This window comes from Bubalus kerabau, chromosome 5, assembly GCF_029407905.1.
Source record: "Bubalus kerabau isolate K-KA32 ecotype Philippines breed swamp buffalo chromosome 5, PCC_UOA_SB_1v2, whole genome shotgun sequence".
Classification (NCBI taxonomy): domain Eukaryota; kingdom Metazoa; phylum Chordata; class Mammalia; order Artiodactyla; family Bovidae; genus Bubalus; species Bubalus kerabau.
Genome location: NC_073628.1, coordinates 131,198,119 through 131,219,230, shown reverse-complemented (window position 1 = coordinate 131,219,230; position 21,112 = coordinate 131,198,119). Strand labels below are relative to the sequence as shown.

The following is a 21,112-nucleotide window of genomic DNA, read 5'->3' as shown; positions in this document are numbered from 1 at the left end:
AGTAGAACTTTTCTGAGAACAAAGAGAAGGCTAGGGAATATATGACAACACGCCTAACACATTGCTGGAAAACTCTGGAGGAATCACTGCTTTTTATTAAATTGGGAAGAAAACTCTACAAGACTCATAAAAGGTGTTAACAGTATCAGCAAATAGGACCTGGTTCTAGATGACTGAGTCCATTCCTTCCTCTGATTTCACTGTTACGGCAAAATCATGAAGTTCTAACCCCTGGTGCTTGTGTCCTGCACACTTTACAAGGTCTTCAGGAATGCACACGTGTTAAGATGTGGTCATTAGGATGGGCCCGAACCCAATGTGCCTGATGTTCTTGTAAGAGGGACAGAAGAGACACAGACAGACACAGGGCGCACACCATGTAATCACAGAGGTGGAGCATGGAGTGATGCAGCTGCGGAACAAGGAAGGCCAGGGCTTGAAGATCACCACCACCAGACGCTGGGAAGAGGCACGGAAGGATTTGACCCAGAGTCTCGGAGGGAGCAGAGGCCCTGCTGATGCCCTTACTTGAGACTTCCAGCCTCTAGAACCAGGAGAGAATGGATTTCTGGCTGAGCCGCACCGTTTCTGGCACTTGGCTACAGCTTACGTAGGAAACTAAGACCATAGCCCAAGATTGGAAGCAGCCAAGATGACCTCTAATAGGTGAATAAACAAAATGTGGTACATCAACATAATGGGATATTATCCAGGGATAAAAAGAAATGAGGTATTCAAGTCACAGAACATCATGGAGAACCCTTCAATGAATATAGCTACTTGAAAGAAAATAGTCTGAAAAGGTTACACATTTTATGCTTCCAATTATATACCATCCTGTAAAAGACAAAACTATAGAGATAGTAAGATCCCCTGGAGAAGGGAATGGCAACCCACTCCTGTATTCTTGCCTAGAGAATCCCATGGACAGAGGAGCCTGGCGGGCTACAGTCCACGGGTTCACAAAGAATAGGACATGACTGAAGCAACTTAGCAGCCACGCACACAGGAAGAGTAAAATGATCAGAGACTGTCCAGAGGGTGAGAGCAGAAAGGGAGGGTGAGAAAGGGGACTCACAGAGTAGGGAAACTGTTCTGTATTATGTTGTAATAGAGCATTTTAAAAACCTAGAGAACTGTAGAGAAAGAAGAGTGAACTCTATTGTATACAAAGATCCCAGGAAGGAAAGTTGATCAGGACAGCAAAGAAATGCAGAAAACAATCACACAGAAGGTGCTGGGGGAAAAGGTGCTATCCAAAGGAAACACGCAGGGCTTCCCTGATGGCTCGGTTAGAAAGAATCCGCCTCTCAATGCAGGGGCCGCATGTGACCGCAGGTTCAATCCCCGGGTTGGGAAGAGCTCCTGGAGTAGGAAATGCCAACTCACTCCAGTATTCTTTCCTGGAAAATCCCATGGACAGAGGATTACAAAGAGTTGGACACTACTGAGCACGCACGCAGGGAAACAAGCAAGTGTCAAAATACAAACAGAAACCAACTCATTTTAAAGCAATTATCCTCTAATTAACATGTTTTTTAAAAAAGAATAAAAACAAAAGGAAAGTCACATAAGTAGTACATGCAAATTGATAAAGGTATTTCAACAGGATTGTGGGTTGAAACTTTGACATTGGTAGTGTGTCCCTCAGTCGTGTCCAACTCTTTGTGACCCCATGGACTATTAACCCAGCAGGCTACTCTGTGCATGGGATTCTCCAGGCAAGAATACTGGAGTGGGTTGCCATTTCCTTCTCCAGGGGATCTTCCTGACCCAGGGATCAAACCTGGGTCTCCCGCATTGAGAGGCAATTGAGCAAACTCAATTATTTCTTGATAACAGCCACCAGGGTTATTACGATTGAATAAATCCGATCATATTTTATCTTTATAGATTCTATTTGCTCTGTATACTTCAGGTAGATTGAAAAGAAAGCATTCTTTAAAATGCTTTTTCCCTTCTCCAGGGGATCTTCCCCACCCAGGGATCAAACTCAGGTCTCCAACATTGCAGGCAGATTCTTTACCAACTGAGCTACTTCTTTAAAATAACAATTCAAATTTATCTACTTAATCATTGCTGATGGGTTCTAGAAGATAGGATGGCATCCCAAAGTCTTTGAAGTTATTCAAATAAATTTAATAATAGTTTTGTCAAAGCACATTTCTCTTATACACTGTTAAATATGACCACACTTTGAATACTGGTTAAAACAATTTTAAATTAAACTAGATGTTGAATCTACATTGACAATATTCAATTTAGATCCAAATGCATGAAAGACTCAAGAAAGATAGCTATAAATTACTTTCCTAAAGCACAGTAGCTCTAATATGGTAGTTTCTTTTCATGTGTCAAGGTCACAAAGAGAGTCATTTATAAGGTGCTCTCATTATTTAAGAGAGTCCCATGGACACTGTGAACCATATGAAAATCTCATGCCAATAAAATTCTCCCTTGGGTTTCCCTGGTGGCTCAGTGGAAAACCATGTGCCTGCCAATGATAGAGACTCGGATTCGATCCCCAGTCCAGGGACGTCCCACACGCCACAGGGCAACTAAGCCCTTGTGCCAGGACTACGGAGCCTGCACTCTAGAGCCCCCGAGTTGCAACTACTGGTCCCAGGAGCACCCTAAAGCCTGTGCTCCACAACAAAAGAAGCCACCGCAATGAGAAACCTTCAACCGCAACTGGGCTTCCCTTGTGACTCAGCTGGTAAAGAACCCGCCTGCCATGCGGGAGACCTAGGTTCGATCCTTGGGTAGGAAGATCCCCTGGAGAAGGGAAAGGCTATCCACTCCAGTACTCTGGTCTGCAGAATTTCATGGACTATACCCAAGGGGTAACACACAAAGAGTTGGACACTACTGAGGGACTTTCACATCACTTAACTTCCCACTCACCACAACCAGAGAAAAAGCCTGCACAGCAACAAAGACCAGCGCAGCCAACAAGTAAATAAATAAAACTCTTAAAATTCTCTCTTAATACATCACAAGCAGAAAACTTCCTGATGGCTCATTGTGGGTGGTAATCCACCCACAATGCGGAATACCTGGGTTCGATCCCTGGGTTGGGAAGATCCCCTGGATAAGGGAAAGGCTACCTGCTCCAGTAATCTGGCCTGGTCACAAACAGTCAGACACGACTGAGCGACTTTCACTTTCACATTAAAATTCTCTCCTAACACATCAAAGCAGAAAACAATAGTTCTTGAATTATTAAAATTCAACGTATGTTATGTATTATAACCAGTTTTGTAAAACTATGGAACAAATAGGAAAACAATTGGCAGCATGTAACCGCAAATTCATCACAGCTCTGAGTAAAGGGGAGTGTCTCTCTGCACAGAAGAGGAAGGGAATGTCCCTTCCTGAACTCTGCTCCGAGACTCTGCATGTCCATGTCCTCATCCAGAAGGAAATGGAATTGTAGGAAACTGCATGGTCAACAGAAACAGCACACCCTGGAAGGAGAGGGAGGCACCACTTTCATGAAAAAATTACAGTATGGAACCAAGGGTGACTCTTCCCTCTTCATTTAAAAGAATGTACTTCATTTTTCATTTCAAAAACTTTTTGTTAAAGTTCAAGAGGAAAAAAACATTGATTCAATAAATTCATTCGATCCAAAGAACCAAAATTTTCTCTATGTTTTTATGATGTTCTGAGCAGCATGCTAACCTACCTTCCCCCCAGCACCGCCCCAGCTCCCCACACTGCTGCCGCATTATCCTTCAAGAGAGTCAGCACACAAGCTAGGAGCACGGCATCCAGAGTCAGACCTCTCGGCCCTAGTCCCAGGTCCATCATTCCCGGCAGCGTGGCCTCAGGAAAGCAAATAACCTCTGTGTGTGCCACTGTTGCTTCAGCTGTAAGACAATTAATAAAAGGTTCTACTTGATAATGTGGTCATGTGTGTCATATGGAAAAAACGCTCGTTAAGCTCATTTTACTTATATTTTTTCTCCTAAACAATCTCTTAGAGGAGAGAGAGAGAGACACTTATGTCTTACAACTCTGATGATTAAAGTTCTCAGGAAAGATGTATTGCATAGTGCAGAACTTGTGATCGCCTGTGTTTGAAACAGAGAGCTTGTTGACAATACATTCACAGGGACCCACCCAGACATATGAATTATCAGGGGCTGTACTTGAGAGGTGGCATCTTAAACATTCCAGCTCTCTGTTGTCTATCAAAGGCTGAGACACCTGGTATAGCCTTCTGACTCTATACAATAGGGATGGTTATAATCATAGCTATCTTATGGGGGAGCTGGGAAGAATTAAATGAAATATAGCACATATAAAATATTTAGCAAGGTCAGCAAATGTACTATTGTTTTATTAATATGGATGGAATATAGGATTTGTCACATAAGCAGTCAGAGTGGAAAAGAAGGCTGAGGTTGTGAAAGTTTTCAAGTCGGGGGAAGAAAATGCCTAAACTAAGTATTAGGACCAAGAAGGCAGTGTCATCTCCTCTTGAAAGCAAATATATTAACACAGAGTTTGAGAGTTTGCCTGCTTAAAAATTAAAGTGAGACTTCAAGTTTTTTTAACTAATAAAAGATGTTGTTTTAGAGAATGTATCAAGTAATTCCAAAGTATTTATTTAGAGTCTATCAATAAAATCGCCAATTCAAAGAGACAGAAAACAAATTATTTGTATGTCATTACAGCTACACAGCTGTGAAACCCCTGAAAACAGAGATGGTACTCTAAAAGGTCTACACTCATCTCCTTAAAAGCTACATGCAGCAAACACTAGGAATTATACCTAATTGGAATTAGAAGTTCTTTGCCATAAAATGTACTGTAAAGTCACCTCATTTTACGTTTTACCTATCTTCGCATTTCTTTTGCTCCATTCCCCCCAGCCCCCCGCCACTTCTCAACACAAAGCTTCTGTGTCTCGTTTCCCAGTGCATGGGGCCCACTCGAAGTTTCAAAGAGGATGAATAACTAAACAACTCTTTTCAAAAGTACTGCTGCTGCTGCTGCTGCTGAGTTGCTTCAGTCGTGTCCGACTCTGTGCGACCCCATAGACGGCAGCCCACCAGGCTCCGCCATCCCTGGGATTCTCCAGGCAAGAACACTGGAGTGGGTTGCCATTTCCTTCTCCAATGCATAAAAGTACACCTCTGGGCAAAAAACAACCCTGAGTGTGTGTGTATGTGTTGCAACTTTCCTGTTCATTTGGTTTTTCTCCACTCCCTTCCGCTGCCTCAGCTATAGCATCTAGTCCTGTTTCCACCCAGCCTTTGCTACACACTCAGCTGTAAGGCATACAAGTAACAATCTCACTGTAAACCATACCAATAACAATCTCAGCTGTAAACCATACAAGTAAAATTCTCAACCGTAAGCCATACAAGTAACAATCCCAGCTGTAAGCCATACAAGTAACAATCTCACTGTAAGCCATACAAGTAACAATCTCACTTTAAGCCATACAAGTAAAATTCTCAACTGTAAGCCATACAAGTAACAATCTCACTTTAAGCCATACCAGTAACAATCTCACTGTAAGTCTTACAAGTAACAATCTCAGCTGTAAACCAAAGTAACAACCTTGCTGTAAGCCATACCAGTAACAATCTCAGCTGTAAGCCACACCAGTAACAATCTCAGCTGTAAACTATACAGGTAACAATCTCGCTATAAGCCATACAAGTAACAATCTCTCTGTAAGCCATATAAGTAACAATCTCAGCTGTAAGCCATACAAGTAACAATCTCTCTGTAAGCCATGTAAGTAACAATCTCGCTGGTGCAGCCACAGCAGGTGACCCAGATTACAGAACACTGTGCTAATGCCAAGCTGTCTTGTTTAACAGCAGCTGCTCTATGCTTTGCCTTATTGATATTCAGATTCAGCAGACACAAATCACACAGCCCCTTTGAGGAGCATGCACTCTGCTTGCTTCCTTTTGAATGTTCAGTAGCTACCGTCCTGCATAAACACACAGCTGAGGCAGTTGGTCTCCTCTGATTTTCCAGACTGCCATATATCTGACAAGACTATCCCAGAAAACATTATTCTTATTTTCATTTGGGGAAGTTGGTGGACTATGATAGATAAAACAGAAGCACATACGATAGAAAGGAAGCCCATTCCTCTCTGGTAAAATAGATGCTTTGAACCATTATCCTTTGGGGAAAATTGAGGTTCTATCCCCTTCATCGTAAGAGAAACTGTTGGAACACAAAGTTCTTTAAAAGTGGAGATACACAGCATTGGGGATAAAATGCTGTATAGCTTATGATTAAGTTCCTTTTAGACTATATCAAAGTGCCAAATTTATTCTATAAAAGTATAAACACAACAAAATAACCTCTCTATGTGGCCATTTCAATCTCGTGCTCACCATTCGAAGGGGTGAAAAAGAACATTATCTATATCTAAATACTTATTGGAAATCATAGAATCTGAAAACTGTTCACACTGGCTGGTCCCACTGATTCAACACACAGATGCTTGCTAACACCAAATCCTTTTTACTTTTTAAAAAAGCCTTGTATTTTGCAGAACGTGCAACACTACACACTATTCTCATGAAACATTTGTAAGTCAAGAAAAGTGCCAAAAGTTCAATAAATGGAAAAGACTTACTTTTAATGGAGATGAGCAGTGAGAGACTGAGGCAGAGGAGGAGACGGTGGTTAACTGTCCGTAGCGCCATGCTGTCCTGGAGGGCATGCCCCGACCTGCTACTGGTGGTCTGGTCCCTGTCCAGCTCCAGCTCCCAGCCCTGCCTGACTCAGGGGGTAGCCAGCATCTCAGAGTCTCACCTGAATGTTATCTCTGCCCCTTCCCCTCCAACAGCTCCCTCACCACAAGGACTCAGATTCCAAGAGCAGTTGTACTTCTTAGCATCTTACTTGCACAGGGGGATGGGGTGATTTTTCAAACCTGGTGCAGATTTTTTTCATGCTGGACTGGAGTCATCCCCCTCAATCTGTGTGTGCTAGTTTCCTTCCATGAACAACTCTGCCTCCCAAGGGCCTGTTGAATGGTGTCCTAAACCATTCTTAGCAGAGGGTTTAGTTTCCGATGACTGTCTTGGCACACAGTCGTTATGATCTGGCAACTGTTAAAGGATCACCCTATATTGCTGTATATTTACCTTCATCTTTAGAACACAAGTCACAGACACATCAGCTTTTCATAAACATACTCTCACAACTCAGATTATTGTTACTGATAAAATGGGCAGAGTCCTAGAGATTATTTAGGAGCAGTTTTATCTCAGTTAGTAAAGAATCTGCCTGCAATGCAGGAGACCCCGATTCCTGGGTCGGGAAGATCCACTAGAGAAGGGATAGGCTATCCACTCCACTATTCTTGGGCTTCTCTTGTGGCTCAGCTGGTAAAGAATCTGCCTGAAATTCAGGAGACCTGGGTTCGATCCTGGGTTAGGAAGATCCCCTGGAGAAGGGAAGATTACCCACTCCAGTATTCTGACCTGGAGAATTCCATGGGCTGTATAGTCAGTCCATGGGGTCACAAACAGTTGGACATGACTGAGCAACTTTCACTCAATCACTGTCTACAATAAACTTAGGGCCCACTTCTAATCCTATTCATGCTATTTATATCTGCTGGGATTTCTTGAATTTTTGCTTTATCATAATGGTTAAATGCAAATATGTTTACTTACTTTTTATATACACTTATGCTATTTGGACTGCAAGGAGATCCAACCAGTCCATTCTAAAGGAGATCAGCCCTGGGATTTCTTTGGAAGGAATGATGCTAAAGCTGAAACTCCAGTACTTTGGCCACCTCACGAGAAGAGTTGACTCATTGGAAAAGACTCTGATGCTGGGAGGGATTGGGGGCAGGAGGAGAAGGGGACGACAGAGGATGAGATGGCTGGATGGCATCACCGACTCGATGGACATGAGTTTGAGTGGACTCTGAGAGTTGGTGATGGACAGGGAGGCCTGGCATGCTGCAATTCATAGGGTCGCAAAGAGTCGGACACGACTGAGTGACTGAACTGAACTGATGCTATTTCTTGTGACTTGTGTCCAGTCACATACCAACTCTGTGACTCTGCGGACTGTAACCCACCAGGCTCCTCTGTCCATGGGATTCTCCAAGCAAGAATACCAGAGTGGGTTGCCATTTCTTTCTCCAGGGGATCATCCTGACCCAGGATGGAATGTGCCTCTCCTGCATTGGCAGGCAGATTCTCTACCATCGAGCCATCTGGGAAGCCCATATACTTACGCTAAGTACTGCAATGTTTTCCTTTAGGTTAAATCGTTCAGGTTCGTAAGACTGCGTTATCCCTGGACACTTGATGGAGACGTCTGCTAGTTTAAGTCAGATCCCTCACTCTCTAAGGTTAGTACTAGTACATGGTTTCAGTCCATTGTTAAAACCGCCTACTTGTTACACTTAAAATGCAAGTTACATTAGAACAATTCTGTGTAAAACTTGAGGGCTCTGTCAAAAGTTTACATATTTTGAAGCCTCTATATTTCCTGCTTGTGTGTCTAAACAGGGAATAGTATCTTGATAGCTTAATGGTTTCTACTAATGTTATACGTTGACCGACTCCCAGTGGATTTTACTTTTTCTAGTGGGGCTTATCCATTTTAGCTATTTCTTTCTTACAGAGTTCATGGTAGTTATTATTTTTTTAAAAATTTCCCCTACAATGCAAATAATTTAGTTTAGGCAATTTAACAAAGTAATTACGGATTAAAGAGGCAATATTAATCCTCTGTTCTAATCCCTGTATTTTATTAGGTAGAGAACAAAAATGCAGAGCAATTATACTGTCTGCCCAGAGTCATCTAGTGAGATATGGCAGTTAGGACTACAGTCTCCCCACTGATTTCTAGAACATTATTCCTTCAATAAGCCCTGTGGGTTCCATTTCCATCTTTATTCTTATGCACTCCTTTATGCTTTTTGCAATGTGGACTCTGGGAAATCTTCCATCTGTCCTCAAATGGCCTCCAGGGAGAGATGAACAGGCTGAGCACAGAGCATCTGGGGGCAGTAAAGATGCTCTGTGTGATAGTACAGTGACGGATACATGCCGTTATACTCCTGTCCAAACCCATAGCCTGTACCTATAGCCTGGACAATACCAGGAGTGAGCCCTAAGCTAATAGACTGTGGGTGATTCTGATTTGTTGATACAGGTTTATTTTGGTAAAAAATGTACCATCTAGTGAGTTACGCTGAAATGGAGAGACTGTATGTGGGGACGCAGGGTGTATACAGGAAGTCCCTGTGCCTTGCTCTCCATTCTATGGTAAGCCTAAAACTGCTCTAACAAATACAATCGTTTTTAAAAAGGGTTCCACCATGGATATCACGGACCTCAAGGACAATGTATAAGACCACCTGACAGACTGGAGAGGAAGTGAAGGGCTCCAGGCATAGAATCTGATAGTACCAGAAAATATTCCATAAAGTTGTCTTATGAGTGTTACAACTAAAGAGAAAATTAGGGTTTTTCAAAAGACAAAACTATTAAAGATAACTACAGATGGTGACTGCAGCCATGAATTAAAAGACGCTTACTCCTTGGAAGGAAAGTTATGACCAACCTAGATAGCATATTCAAAAGCAGAGACATTACTTTGCCAACAAAGGTTCGTCTAGTCAAGGCTATGGTTTTTCCTGTGGTCATGTATGGATGTGAGAGTTGGACTGTGAAGAAGGCTGAGCGCCAAAGAATTGATGCTTTTGAACTGTGGTGTTGGAGAAGACTCTTGGGAGTCCCTTGGACTGCAAAGACATCCAAGCAGTCCATTCTGAAGGAGATCAGCCCTGGGATTTCTTTGGAAGGAATGATGCTAAAGCTGAAACTCCAGTACTTTGGCCACCTCATGTGAAGATTTGACTCATTGGAAAAGACTCTGATGCTGGGAGGGATTGGGGGCAGGAGGAGAAGGGGACGACAGAGGATGAGACAGCTGGATGGCATCACTGACTTGATGGACGTGAGTCTGAGTGAACTCTGGGAGTTGGTGATGGACAGGGAGGCCTGGCGTGCTGCAATTCATGGGGTCAGATGACTGAGCGACTGATCTGATCTGAAACAATTACATAAAGGATGCTGACTATGCATCAGATTTGGGGCTAGTTAGGAAATCTTCACAAAATAAGTAATATTTAAGCTGAATTTTCAAGTATGATTACAACAAATAAACAGAGGGAAAGTAGTATTTTAAGGGCATTTCAGGAAAAGGGCATATGTATGGGAATAGAGGGAGAAGGCAATGGCACCCCACTCCAGTACTCTTGCCTGGAAAATCCCATGGATAGAGGAGCCTGGTAGGCTGCAGTCCATGGGGTCGCTAAGAGTCGGGCACAACTGAGCGACTTCCCTTTCACTTTTCACTTTCATGCATTGGAGAAGGAAATGGCAACCCACTCCAGCGTTCTTGCCTGGAGAATCCCAAGGACAGGGGAGCCTAGTGGGTTGCCGTCTATGGGATCGCACAGAGTCGGACACAACTGAAGCGACTTAGCAGCAGCAGCAGCATGGGAATAGAGGCATATAGTGTATGGGAAGATATAGAAACTGAAAATATTCTGACTTTGCAGAAATATGAGTGTGAACATGGCAACGTCAGTGCATAAAACTCAGTAAAATCAAGGTAGTTTAACTTCTAATATGAAGAAAAGAAACAATAGGTTTAAACATAGAATCAGTATAATGAGATTTGCATTTGGAAAGATAACTCCAGTGGTCATGTGGCAATGACTGGAAGAGGGCAGGTGGGAAGCATGGAAACCAGTGAAAAGGACATTGTCATAGCACACAAGAGAGCTGAGGGGGCCCAAACTGCATCAGACAGTGGAGATGGCAAATAAAAGAAAAAGAATAAAATCAGACAGATAACCAGACAAATCTAAAGAGCCAGTCTAGAGACTATGGCTACAGAAAAGCTATAAATTTTCCAGGTAAACCAGACAGATCTAAAGTGCCAGTGTTAGAGACGTGGCCCCAGAAAAGCTATAAATTTCCCAGCTTGGGCATTGGGATAATAGTAATGCACCCATAGAAATGAAGAATATAAACAAGGCTTCCAAACAAGCAGCAAACACTCTCTTCCAAGTCAAACACACTGAAATATATGCATTTGGACAAACAGTAGCTTTTGTAAAAATATACAGGTGAGCTCTAAAAAGGAAGGGGAATGTCCATTTGGGACAGAAATCTCTTGGCTTCATGTGGGGGCCTGATTCCAACCCCCCCCCCTCCACCATTGGCTATGGGATGCAAACTGGCAGCAGGACTCCTGCTCTTGAATGTGGATAGAGAGCTCCTGGTGAGAGACAGAACCCAGACCTGCCCCAGGGATGAACCTACACCAGGGGGAGGTCTCAGCTGAAACTGAACATGTGGTGCAACGTTTTAAGCCAAAAATCTTATTAAAAATAAAAGGGAAAGAGAGAAGTACTGGTTCGTAAATAGGAAAATGGCACCGTGAGCAGAGCTGAATAGGAATCATTATGTGGGAAAGCTGAAACTCACAGTTCACACTGAGCCATGGAAGGCAGCCTCTACTGAAGATGACCTCACAGTCTGAAACCACAGATCAAACTAGAAGCCCGCTGCCATGAGAGACAGCAGACAAGACAAATGGGAACATTCACTCAGAAGACTCAAAGAAAAGGGGAGCGAGCTATCAGAAGAGACTTTAAAATAACACTGTAAAATGTCTATTTAAAAGTTTTTAGAGAAAAAGAATGTATGAGTTTCGAAAAACAAGACATCATAAAAAAATAATTAGACATATTAGAAAGTGAGCCAAATATAAATTCTAAAACTGAAAAATAGTCTTTGAAATAAAAAATCCAACTCACAGCTTAAATGGTAGAATGACACTATGCTCAGCTAAATAGATGGTCCTGAAGAACTCAGCCGTAATAGAGCAGTGTGAGATAAAGAGATGGTCCCAAGGAGTGAACACTGAAGAGATGTGGAAAGTTCTATTCCAGGAGAAAGAAGGAAGAAAATGAAATGGAGAGGATATAATTCCTGAGAACTCATGGTATATATTTTTCAAATATGAGAAAAAAATATGGCTCCTTGAATTTAGAAAAGCCCACTGATTCCCTACAAGATACTGTATTTAAAGTATATCAAAAATGAGCAAAATGAAACAAAGTGAAGAAATAAAATCTTAAAGGTCAATATTTGTCTTCAAAGTTAAAAAGTCTACAGTGGAATGACAGTAAGAAGTACTGAAGACTTTTCATCAATAAACTAGATGTCATAATCAAAGGAATATAAGAGAAGATGAAGGTGCGTAGATAGACATAATAAGTATGGTTTTAAAATATGTTCAGTTTGAGGTGCCTATTCAGAACCAAGAAGAGGATATGTGGTAGGATCTGGAAATACAACTCTGGAACTCAGGACAGCGGTTCTTTTTGGTGGAAAGGACAGGTACCATATTAACGTACAAACATCATTGAGTGCCTATTGTACACCAGACACCAGAATCAACATCAGGGTCACTGCCCTTATGAATCTAATCAGGGTCACTGCCCTTATGAATCTAGGGAACAGATGCAATCTAGCGAGAAAAAATACTTCATCACCCAGTTACTTGAGGTTTAAAGTTGAGTTAATAGCGTGCAAACGGCGCTGGTTATCTTCAGCTGATTGCCTGCTTCGGAGTGCAGATTCTTTCCTGGACACTGTGTGCTTGTGTGCTCAGTCGCTCAGTTGTGCCCGACTCTTTGCAACCCCGTGGACTATAGACCGCCAGGCTCCTCTGTCCGTGGGATTCTCCAGGCAAGAATACTGGAGTGGGTTGCCATTTCCTTCCCCAGGAGATCTTCCCAACGCAGGGATCAAACCTGCATCTCCTACATTGACTGATGGATTCTTTACTTCTGATCTACCTGAGAAGCCCTCCTGGACACTAGCTCATTTAAAACTCACAGAATCTCCACAAAGTATATGAAGTTATACCAATTTGACAAGTGAGTGATCCAGGTCAAACATGTAATAAGTGATTAAGCTCAGATCCAAACCTAGTTCTATTAATCTACTGTTCTTAATTCTTGTTATAACAGTATTATATAAGTAAATTATAAATGTACTTACAAAAACACTCTAAAGAATCTTTCATGAGTACCCATTTCACACTCTTCTCCAGAAATAACCATTGTTTGTGAAGATTGTTGTTTTTTTTTTTAGTTTAATATCTTTATTTATTTTTTTTTACATTTGTTTTTTTATTTTTTTAAATTTTATTTTATTTTTAAACTTTACAATATTGTATTGGTTTTGCCAAATATCGAAATGAATCCGCCACAGGTACACATGTGTTCCCCATCCTGAAGATTGTTTTTTATACCACTCTAGGCCACAGGTTGATAGATACATAGATTATTGATTGATTGATAGAAAAGTTATTTGGCTTTTTTTCTTTTTTTTTTGTTTAAATAATGATATTATAGCATGTATATTATTATGCAACTTCTTCCTCTCATTCAACAATATGTCTTGGGTATTTTTGCACATTATTAAATCTATCTCACTCATACTTTTTTTTTTTGGTCTCCAGAGGGTCTCACTCTTGGGTGCCTGTGCTGACCACACACTCGATCCCACCCCGGGCTCTCCTCTCTGGATACCCCTCTTGGAGACCCTCTACCCCCAGAGCCCTCAGCCTTATCACCAGGAGCCACAGGGCTTACAGGATCCAGCTAGTACCTAGATACAAGGGACTTCTCCAGCATCTGTGTGCACAGATCCATGCAGACCTGGAATCTCCTGCATCTCAACTGGCTCCAGACCAGAAGCAGCGGCTCCACCCCCAGCCTAAGGCAGCCAGGACCCAGCCAGGGAGGGTGGCAGTGAGAAGGTGGCATTCAGCTCTCTGACTCACACTTTTTAATGCCATAAGGCAGTCCACAGGATGGATGTACCATAGTTTAATTTTTTCATTTTCCGGGCATCAATGTTGTTACCAATTTTCTCTACACAAACAATAATTTTATAATAATCATTTTACACACTTTTTGTGCAAATGCACAAGAGTTTCTCTAGGGCAAAGGCTTAAAAGCAGTGATTTTAGATTTTAGAGTATCTTCATTTTTAAATTCAACAGATGCTTCACAAAATGAGGTGACCAACTTCAACTTTTCTCAGCTGTATATGAAGAAACTTATTTCTATATATTTCCCCAACATTGACAACATCAAATGATAAAACATACATCTAAATCTCAGTGGGGAGGGGAGTGGCTATATGAAATAAGATTGGATATTTTTTGATAAATTTTGAAAGTGGTTATTAAGTATATGGAGTTTCATCATATCATTTATTCTAATTTTGTATAGATTTTTAAAATTCATCATCAAAACTTGAAATTTTAATTTGCATATCCTTCATACTTAAAAAAACTGAGTATCTTTTGAACATTTGTGTTCTCAGTGATTTGCCAACCCACATCTTGCTTGTTTTCTATTAACTTTCTTAAATGTTTATTTATTTTGTTGATTTCTTTATAAAGCTGAATGTTAATTCTTAGTCTGCTGTAAGTGTTGAAAGTATTTCCTCCTTTTAGGTTTGTTTATAGTTTTTTCTTTATGAACTTTTAAATTTTTATTTAAAAGTTTATCTGCCTTACATACATTTATTTATCTTATTTTTATATCCTTTTGTTTTTATCTTATAGAAGAAAAGGCTACAAGATTACTCACATAGGATGTTACTGGTATCTTATTCCAATATTTATTTTAAATTTTAAAAATGTTTATTAAATGCTTTGTTTTATGTATTTATATAAAATCCAATTTTATGAATGTGGAACTTGTAAATCTAACTTTATTTCTAAATGGATTGCCAACAGTCAAAATAATCTCCTTTGTATTTCAAATTTGAAATCATGTATAAAATTCCCATCTGCACATGAACTTGTTTTGTTTCACTATCCTTATGTGTATTTCTTTGCCAATGAACTGAGTTAAAGTAAGTTTGGAATCTGGTACTGTAAGCACGCTGCAGTCCACGGTGTCACAAACAGTTGGACACGACTGGGCGACTGAACAACAACACAGACCTTTACAGTGGTAGAGAATCTGCCTGCTGATGCAGGAGATACACGTGACTCCGGTTCAGTCCCTGGGTCGGGGAGATCACCTGGAGTACGGCATGGCAACCCACTCCAATATTTTTGCCTGGAGAATCCCAGGGACAGAGGAGCCTAGTGGGCTACAGTCCATAGGGTTGCAAAGAGTCGGACACAATTGAAACCACTTAGCAGGCACACATGCACGAACTTGGTAACAAACAAATGAATCCAAATGAAAAACCTGCTGGCTTCACAAACTGTTAACAAAAGATCAAGATCAACAAGGATTAGTTACATGGCTGGATAAAAATATTTATGACTTTTTGTCTGAAATATTATTGACTTTAATCTTTGTTTTCTAGATATAAGGAAACCTTTTCGTTTAAGCTAATTCTGACTTAACAGCAATTTGATAAATTACACCTTTGTAAGCAAACTGAATAACTGATCTTTTCTTTCTACCTGATCCTCCCAGAATTTGGAAACTCTTAGAGAGTATTCTTATTTTTATAGCAATCCAACTGTTTGCATAAGTTTGCATAAGAATCTGTTCTTCTTGTAACAGGACACACCTGGAAACACTGACTTTGACTGGAATGTCATGTTTGAGACTATGCATAGAATCATATATGACCAGACAGTTTTAAAGAATTAAAGTGGACTTTACAGAGCCATAAATTCCCCTGGAAAAACACCCTGCTACCTTGCCTACAAGGTTCCCAGCAGCCTTACCAGGTAAATGAGGAAGGCCACTCCTGGTAGGTACAGGAATGTCAAAATACTTTGGGGACATTGAGAAGAGAAGAATTCACCCAAATCTATAGGTACTACAGGTGAATTTGATGGCAAGTCCTTGGCATTGCTTTCCTGGCCTTTATAGGCCTCTCAAAGTTTAATCTCAGGTTCCTGATGAGAAGTTCAGGGCATTCAATTTAAAAGAATCTATATGATTATATCATATAGATATATGTATAGATATATACAGGTCAGAGCCTGTCCAGAACTCGCACATGTTTCAGGGCGTTTATGGCCTCATTCTTTTGCTCCTTACTGTTGCTGTCTGTTTGTACTGAATAAAAACACCTTCATGTAGGCTGTTGTATGAATTGGGGTCTGCTCTGAGCAGGCCTCAACTCTGGTTTGTCTCACAATGCATGCTTGTGTACCCTGGGTTTTTTATCTTTTCATAAAGAAGTGCCTCCTTTGAATTTAATAAAACTCACTGCAGAATAAAAAAAATAAATAAAAGAATCTATATGATTAATTATACTTATCTAAATAATCAGACCAAGTTTATTGAAACTGGACTTATTTTGCAAACAAATTAATCTTAATTTAGCTATAGTGGGTAGAAATGAGGGTAATTTTAGAGAAAAAAAATCTCAGTGGATATTAAGTTCTGGTGTTGTTATTTTTCTTTGAGGTAATAAATATGTAGTAAATACATTTCAGGTGGTATATAAGCATGACACATAAAATGAGAACAACTCTGGGAGGAGGAAAGCTTGGCAAGGGAACAGTTCAAAGTTGGAGGTGAGCAAAAGCTTCCCATAAGGGATACAGGGTCCAAACCAGGGGGCTGAAGACTTTTAAGTATATCCATATAATTTCCAGGTAACAATTATATTTTATAAGCTATTTTCCAATATATGAAGCATTTTATACTCTCAACTTCATAACAACTCAGATTAGAAAATATTATTGCACCATTTTATGGTTGAGAAAATAGAGATTAAACAATACAAAGTAAAAAATCCCTGTCACTTATTTTCAAATCTTAAGAAGTCTGTACATCTACAATGAGTATTAATCTTTCTCTCACTATGCAGGAGTGTTGTAGTTTAAAGTGTTGGAATACATTTCAAAGAATAAGTGGGAGAAAAGAAACACTAGCAGGACTTAGTTACTGACTGAGAGTGAAGACTGTGGGAGAGGGAAGCATGAAGAATGATTCAGGTTTCTGGTCTTGCAAACTCGGATGTTTAATGAAGACAGTGGAGTCAAAGAAATGTAAAATTATTTTTTAGTTTAAAGGGTAGGCAATGTTAAAATTTAAAAGAATACCAAAAAATTTTAAAAATTTACATATAAAACTCTTGCTAGGAAAAGCACACCAGGGCGCACACATATGTGTGCACACACACACACAGTAGGAAACAGATAGGATATAAATAACACACACAGCACAACCTATGCTTCACAAGCTTACATGGCAGATTGTCTTGTACAACAGTGGAGCTAAGTAAGGACTCATGCCCAGAGTTAGGATGTTCCAAGCCGCTCTGTTCAGAACAGAAATTCAGCCAGCAGCCATGAGGCACTGGACTAGACCACAATGGGGAGAATTCTGACATGATCTACTTAGGTAAAAAGCAGAGACATTACTTTGCCAACAAAGATCCATCTTGTCAAAGCTATGGTCTTTCCAGTAGTCATGTATGGATGTGAGAGTTGGGCTATAAAGAAAGCTGAACACCAAAGAATTGATGCTTTTGGACTGTGGTGTTGGAGAAGACTCTTGAAAGTCCCGTGGACTGCAGGGAGATCCAACCAGTCCATCGTAAAGGAAATCAGTCCAGAATATTCATTGGAAGGACTGATACTGAAGCTGAAACTCCAATACTTTGGCCACCTGATGCAAAGAACTAATTAGAAAAGACCCTGATGCTAGGAAAGATTGAAGGCAGGAGGAGAAGGGGATGACAGAGGATGAGATGGTTGGATGGCATTACTGACTCAATGGACATGAGTTTGAGCAAGCTCTGGGAGCTGGTGATGGACAGGGAAGCCTGGCATGCTGCAGTCCATGGGGTCACAAAGAGTCGGACATGATTGAGCAACTGTACTGAGCTACTTAGGGTATTTAGGGCCCCAAACCCATGCACTCTGTTCAAAACAGGGACTCAGGCACAAAGTGGAAAAGGGAGACAAATCAGCAAGACCAGGCAGAAGCTCAAATGTGCTAAAAAGAGAGGAATTAAGGTGAAAGAACAAGCTTCACAGTCATATGAGAAAACACTCTAAGGCAACAAGACTAACTCTTGTTCCCAACTTGTAATGCTTTGGCAGAAATGTCTGCCGCTCCTTGGGCCTGAGTCTGTACTTTCAAGTTCCCCAATGAATAGCTGAGATGGCCAGAGCAAAGCAACTGACTGACAGGTGAAAGGATCCTTCAGTTCAGTTCAGTTCAGTCGCTCAGTCGTGTCCAATTCTTTGCGAATCCAGGCCCATTTGACGTGGGCACTTCCTTACAATTACATTGCTCATTTACAACCAGGCTCTGAACCGTGATGGGTAATGAGTCGGTAAATATTTTCCTTGGCTAGATCCTCATCTAAGAGCTTAGAATACATATGTTATAAGTAACAGGTAACCTAGAGGAAATTATTGGCAGAATACTTAATCCCTCAAAGGATAGATGAAAATTTAGAACAGGTTGGAATAACCTGAGTAAAACCATGGTGATGCCTTGTCATGACAGTTTAACTTCATCAGGATAATACCTCTCACACAAATGAATTCTAATAATTTCCCCTTTCTGTCAAAGTCAAGGAAGACAGAACCAGGTGCTCTACCAAACTGAGGCTGGGCAGTGCACCTGGATTTGCCATGTGGCACTACCAAGCTACCCCAAATGGAAAATTGACAACTTCTCCAGAGGAATTCAGGATGAGGATGCTGCTGTCAAATGAAGGGGAAATGGATGCAGGCCACCAAAAGAAGCAGATGCCCATTATAAACCTAGAGAGAAATAGTAATCAAGAAGCCAGGACAAGGCTGAGTATCCTTCAGTTCAGTTCAGTTGCTCAGTCATGTCCGACTCTTTGTGACCCCATGAATCGCAGCACACCAGGCCTCCCTGTCCTTCACCAACTCCCGGAGTTCACCCAGACTCATGTCCATCGAGTCAGTGATGCCATCCAGCCATCTCATGAGTATCCTTAAGAGCTTTTAAATTTAAACTACCACAAAATCCAATGAGTAAATCCAGTACCTAGTCACACATGAAAAAAAATTACTCCCCATTGAAGAGAAGGCCCATCATGAAATTGCTGGATATATTAAAATTTGTGTTACTGAGTTCTGCAAAACTTAATTGAGAGATATTTTCTAGAATTGAGGAGAAAACACAAACATAAACTTGCAAAGTCACACAATAAGATAAAGGCAATTATTTATTGGCATATATGAACTTACTTTATTAAAATTCTATAATTGCCTTTAGAAATTATTTTATAATGATATATAAAGACATCTTTTTATTGTAATTTATTTATAATATTATTAGTTTCTGGTGTGCAGCCAAGTGATTCAGTGTATTTTGATTATACTGGAATACATGATTCAATATATATTTTTAAATGGTTTCCTGAGTTCAGGTTGCAGTCCTGATTCTAGTTAATCCAAGTCCCTACTCAGAAATTAAAACAGATGAGGCCCTTTTGCTCCCTGTCTTCATTCAATTATCACCACCACAGAAAAGCAGAAATAGCAACAGAGCCTGGGAATTGAGTAGAAGAGACAGTATGAAAAAAAAAAAAAATTCTATTCACATCATGAATCATTGTGACACTAAGAAAAGAACATGAGCCATTCTGACACGCTCACCACTGACATCAATATTAATTTCTAAAATCCTTAGTGGACTAAACTTTTCGGCACCCTACAGCATTTCTTTCTTCTATCCTGCTATAAATAGTGATTCCATAGACTTTTGTGTGCATTGCTCAGAAGAGAGGGAAAAGTCATACAGAGGGAGTCATTCACTAACCCTGGTCTTCAAGGGGCCTGGGTACCATCCCAGGTGAATAACTGTAAGGTTCCTGAGCCTGCAGAGTCTCCAGGAAGCTTTTTTTAAAATCAAATATATGTGCTGCAGCTTTCTTCCCAATAATTATTCTTATATCTATAAATACATGTATTTATTGGGTTGGCCAGAAAGTTCATTCAGGTTTTTCTGTAACATCTCATGGAAAAACCCAAATGAACTTTTTGGCCAATCCAATGCTTCTCTATGGAGAAGAGAAGGGATGTGTGAATGGGGAGGCTGAAGAGAACAGACTGGAAGTTCAGATCCAGAGCTGGCCCATAGTTTGGATCCATAGCTGCCCAAACCTTTTTCACCGTTTGCATCCCTAGGACATTTGGAATGAGCTCTAAGATTATTTCTGCACCCAAGTGCTTAGGACTGAAAAAAATTCTCCAAATCTCAGATTTATAGTTGCAACCTCACTGGGCTTATCTACAAGTGGTAATAGAAGCTCTCAACACAAACAGTTGTTAATTCTCTTAAAACTTGATAGTTTTAGAAAATGTAGTTATAGCCTTTAAAATTCAAATCCACTAAGAAAAAATCCAAAACAAATTAAGTTAAGGTTTTACTTTACCAAGTGGTTTTACTTTACCAAGTGAATCTCTGCTTTGCAAAAAGATACACCCCATATACTATTTTCCTTCCAAAACTGTTAGGTTTTTCCCCTTCCTTATAAAACACATTTCATGTGATATATGGCAGATGTGAGCACTCAAATCTAAATTCTTTTGTTGTATCATTCAAAATCATTTTTCAGTCCCAAGCATAAACCAGGTTTTGGAAAAACAAAGAAATTCATCCAATTACTTACATTAAGACCCCGTATTAAGACGAGTATATACAACCACGAATACAATGAATTATAACATAATGAGATAAATATTTTAAAACATATCCAAAGTACCGTGAAAGTAGGAATGCAAAAGTGATTAATTCAGCCTGAAAATTCAGACACAACTTCCTGGAAAGAGGTGCTGTTTTAAGCTCAGAAGGGGTACTGAAAGGTATGTCTGGAAGAGAAGATGCTGCAGATTTTGTGACCTGGAATATGGTGCCAAGGAGTCTGGAGGGCCAATGAAGGATCATAAGTAAGGGAGAAATATAATCAGATGAGCAGTTTAAATTTAAGAATGATAATTCCAGCTGTGGCATGATGAATAAAGTGGAATCATCTGGATAAAAGGGACTGTGGGAATTTGAAGCAGGAAAAGGGGGAAGGGGACAAAT

The 21,112-nt window shown here is 40.4% G+C and overlaps 1 protein-coding gene across 1 annotated transcript in view; it reads right to left on the bottom strand.

Annotated features, from left to right (window-relative positions):
• CRB1 (crumbs cell polarity complex component 1) overlaps window positions 1–7,375 on the bottom strand; it is a 222,340-nt gene extending 214,965 nt beyond the window's left edge. Inside the window, exon 1 of the mRNA XM_055583137.1 lies at window positions 6,617–7,375. Coding sequence (XP_055439112.1) covers window positions 6,617–6,703 — 87 coding nt within the window. The 5' untranslated portion in view covers window positions 6,704–7,375. The remainder of the gene's footprint in view (window positions 1–6,616) is intronic.
• Window positions 7,376–21,112: the final 13,737 nt, after the last annotated feature.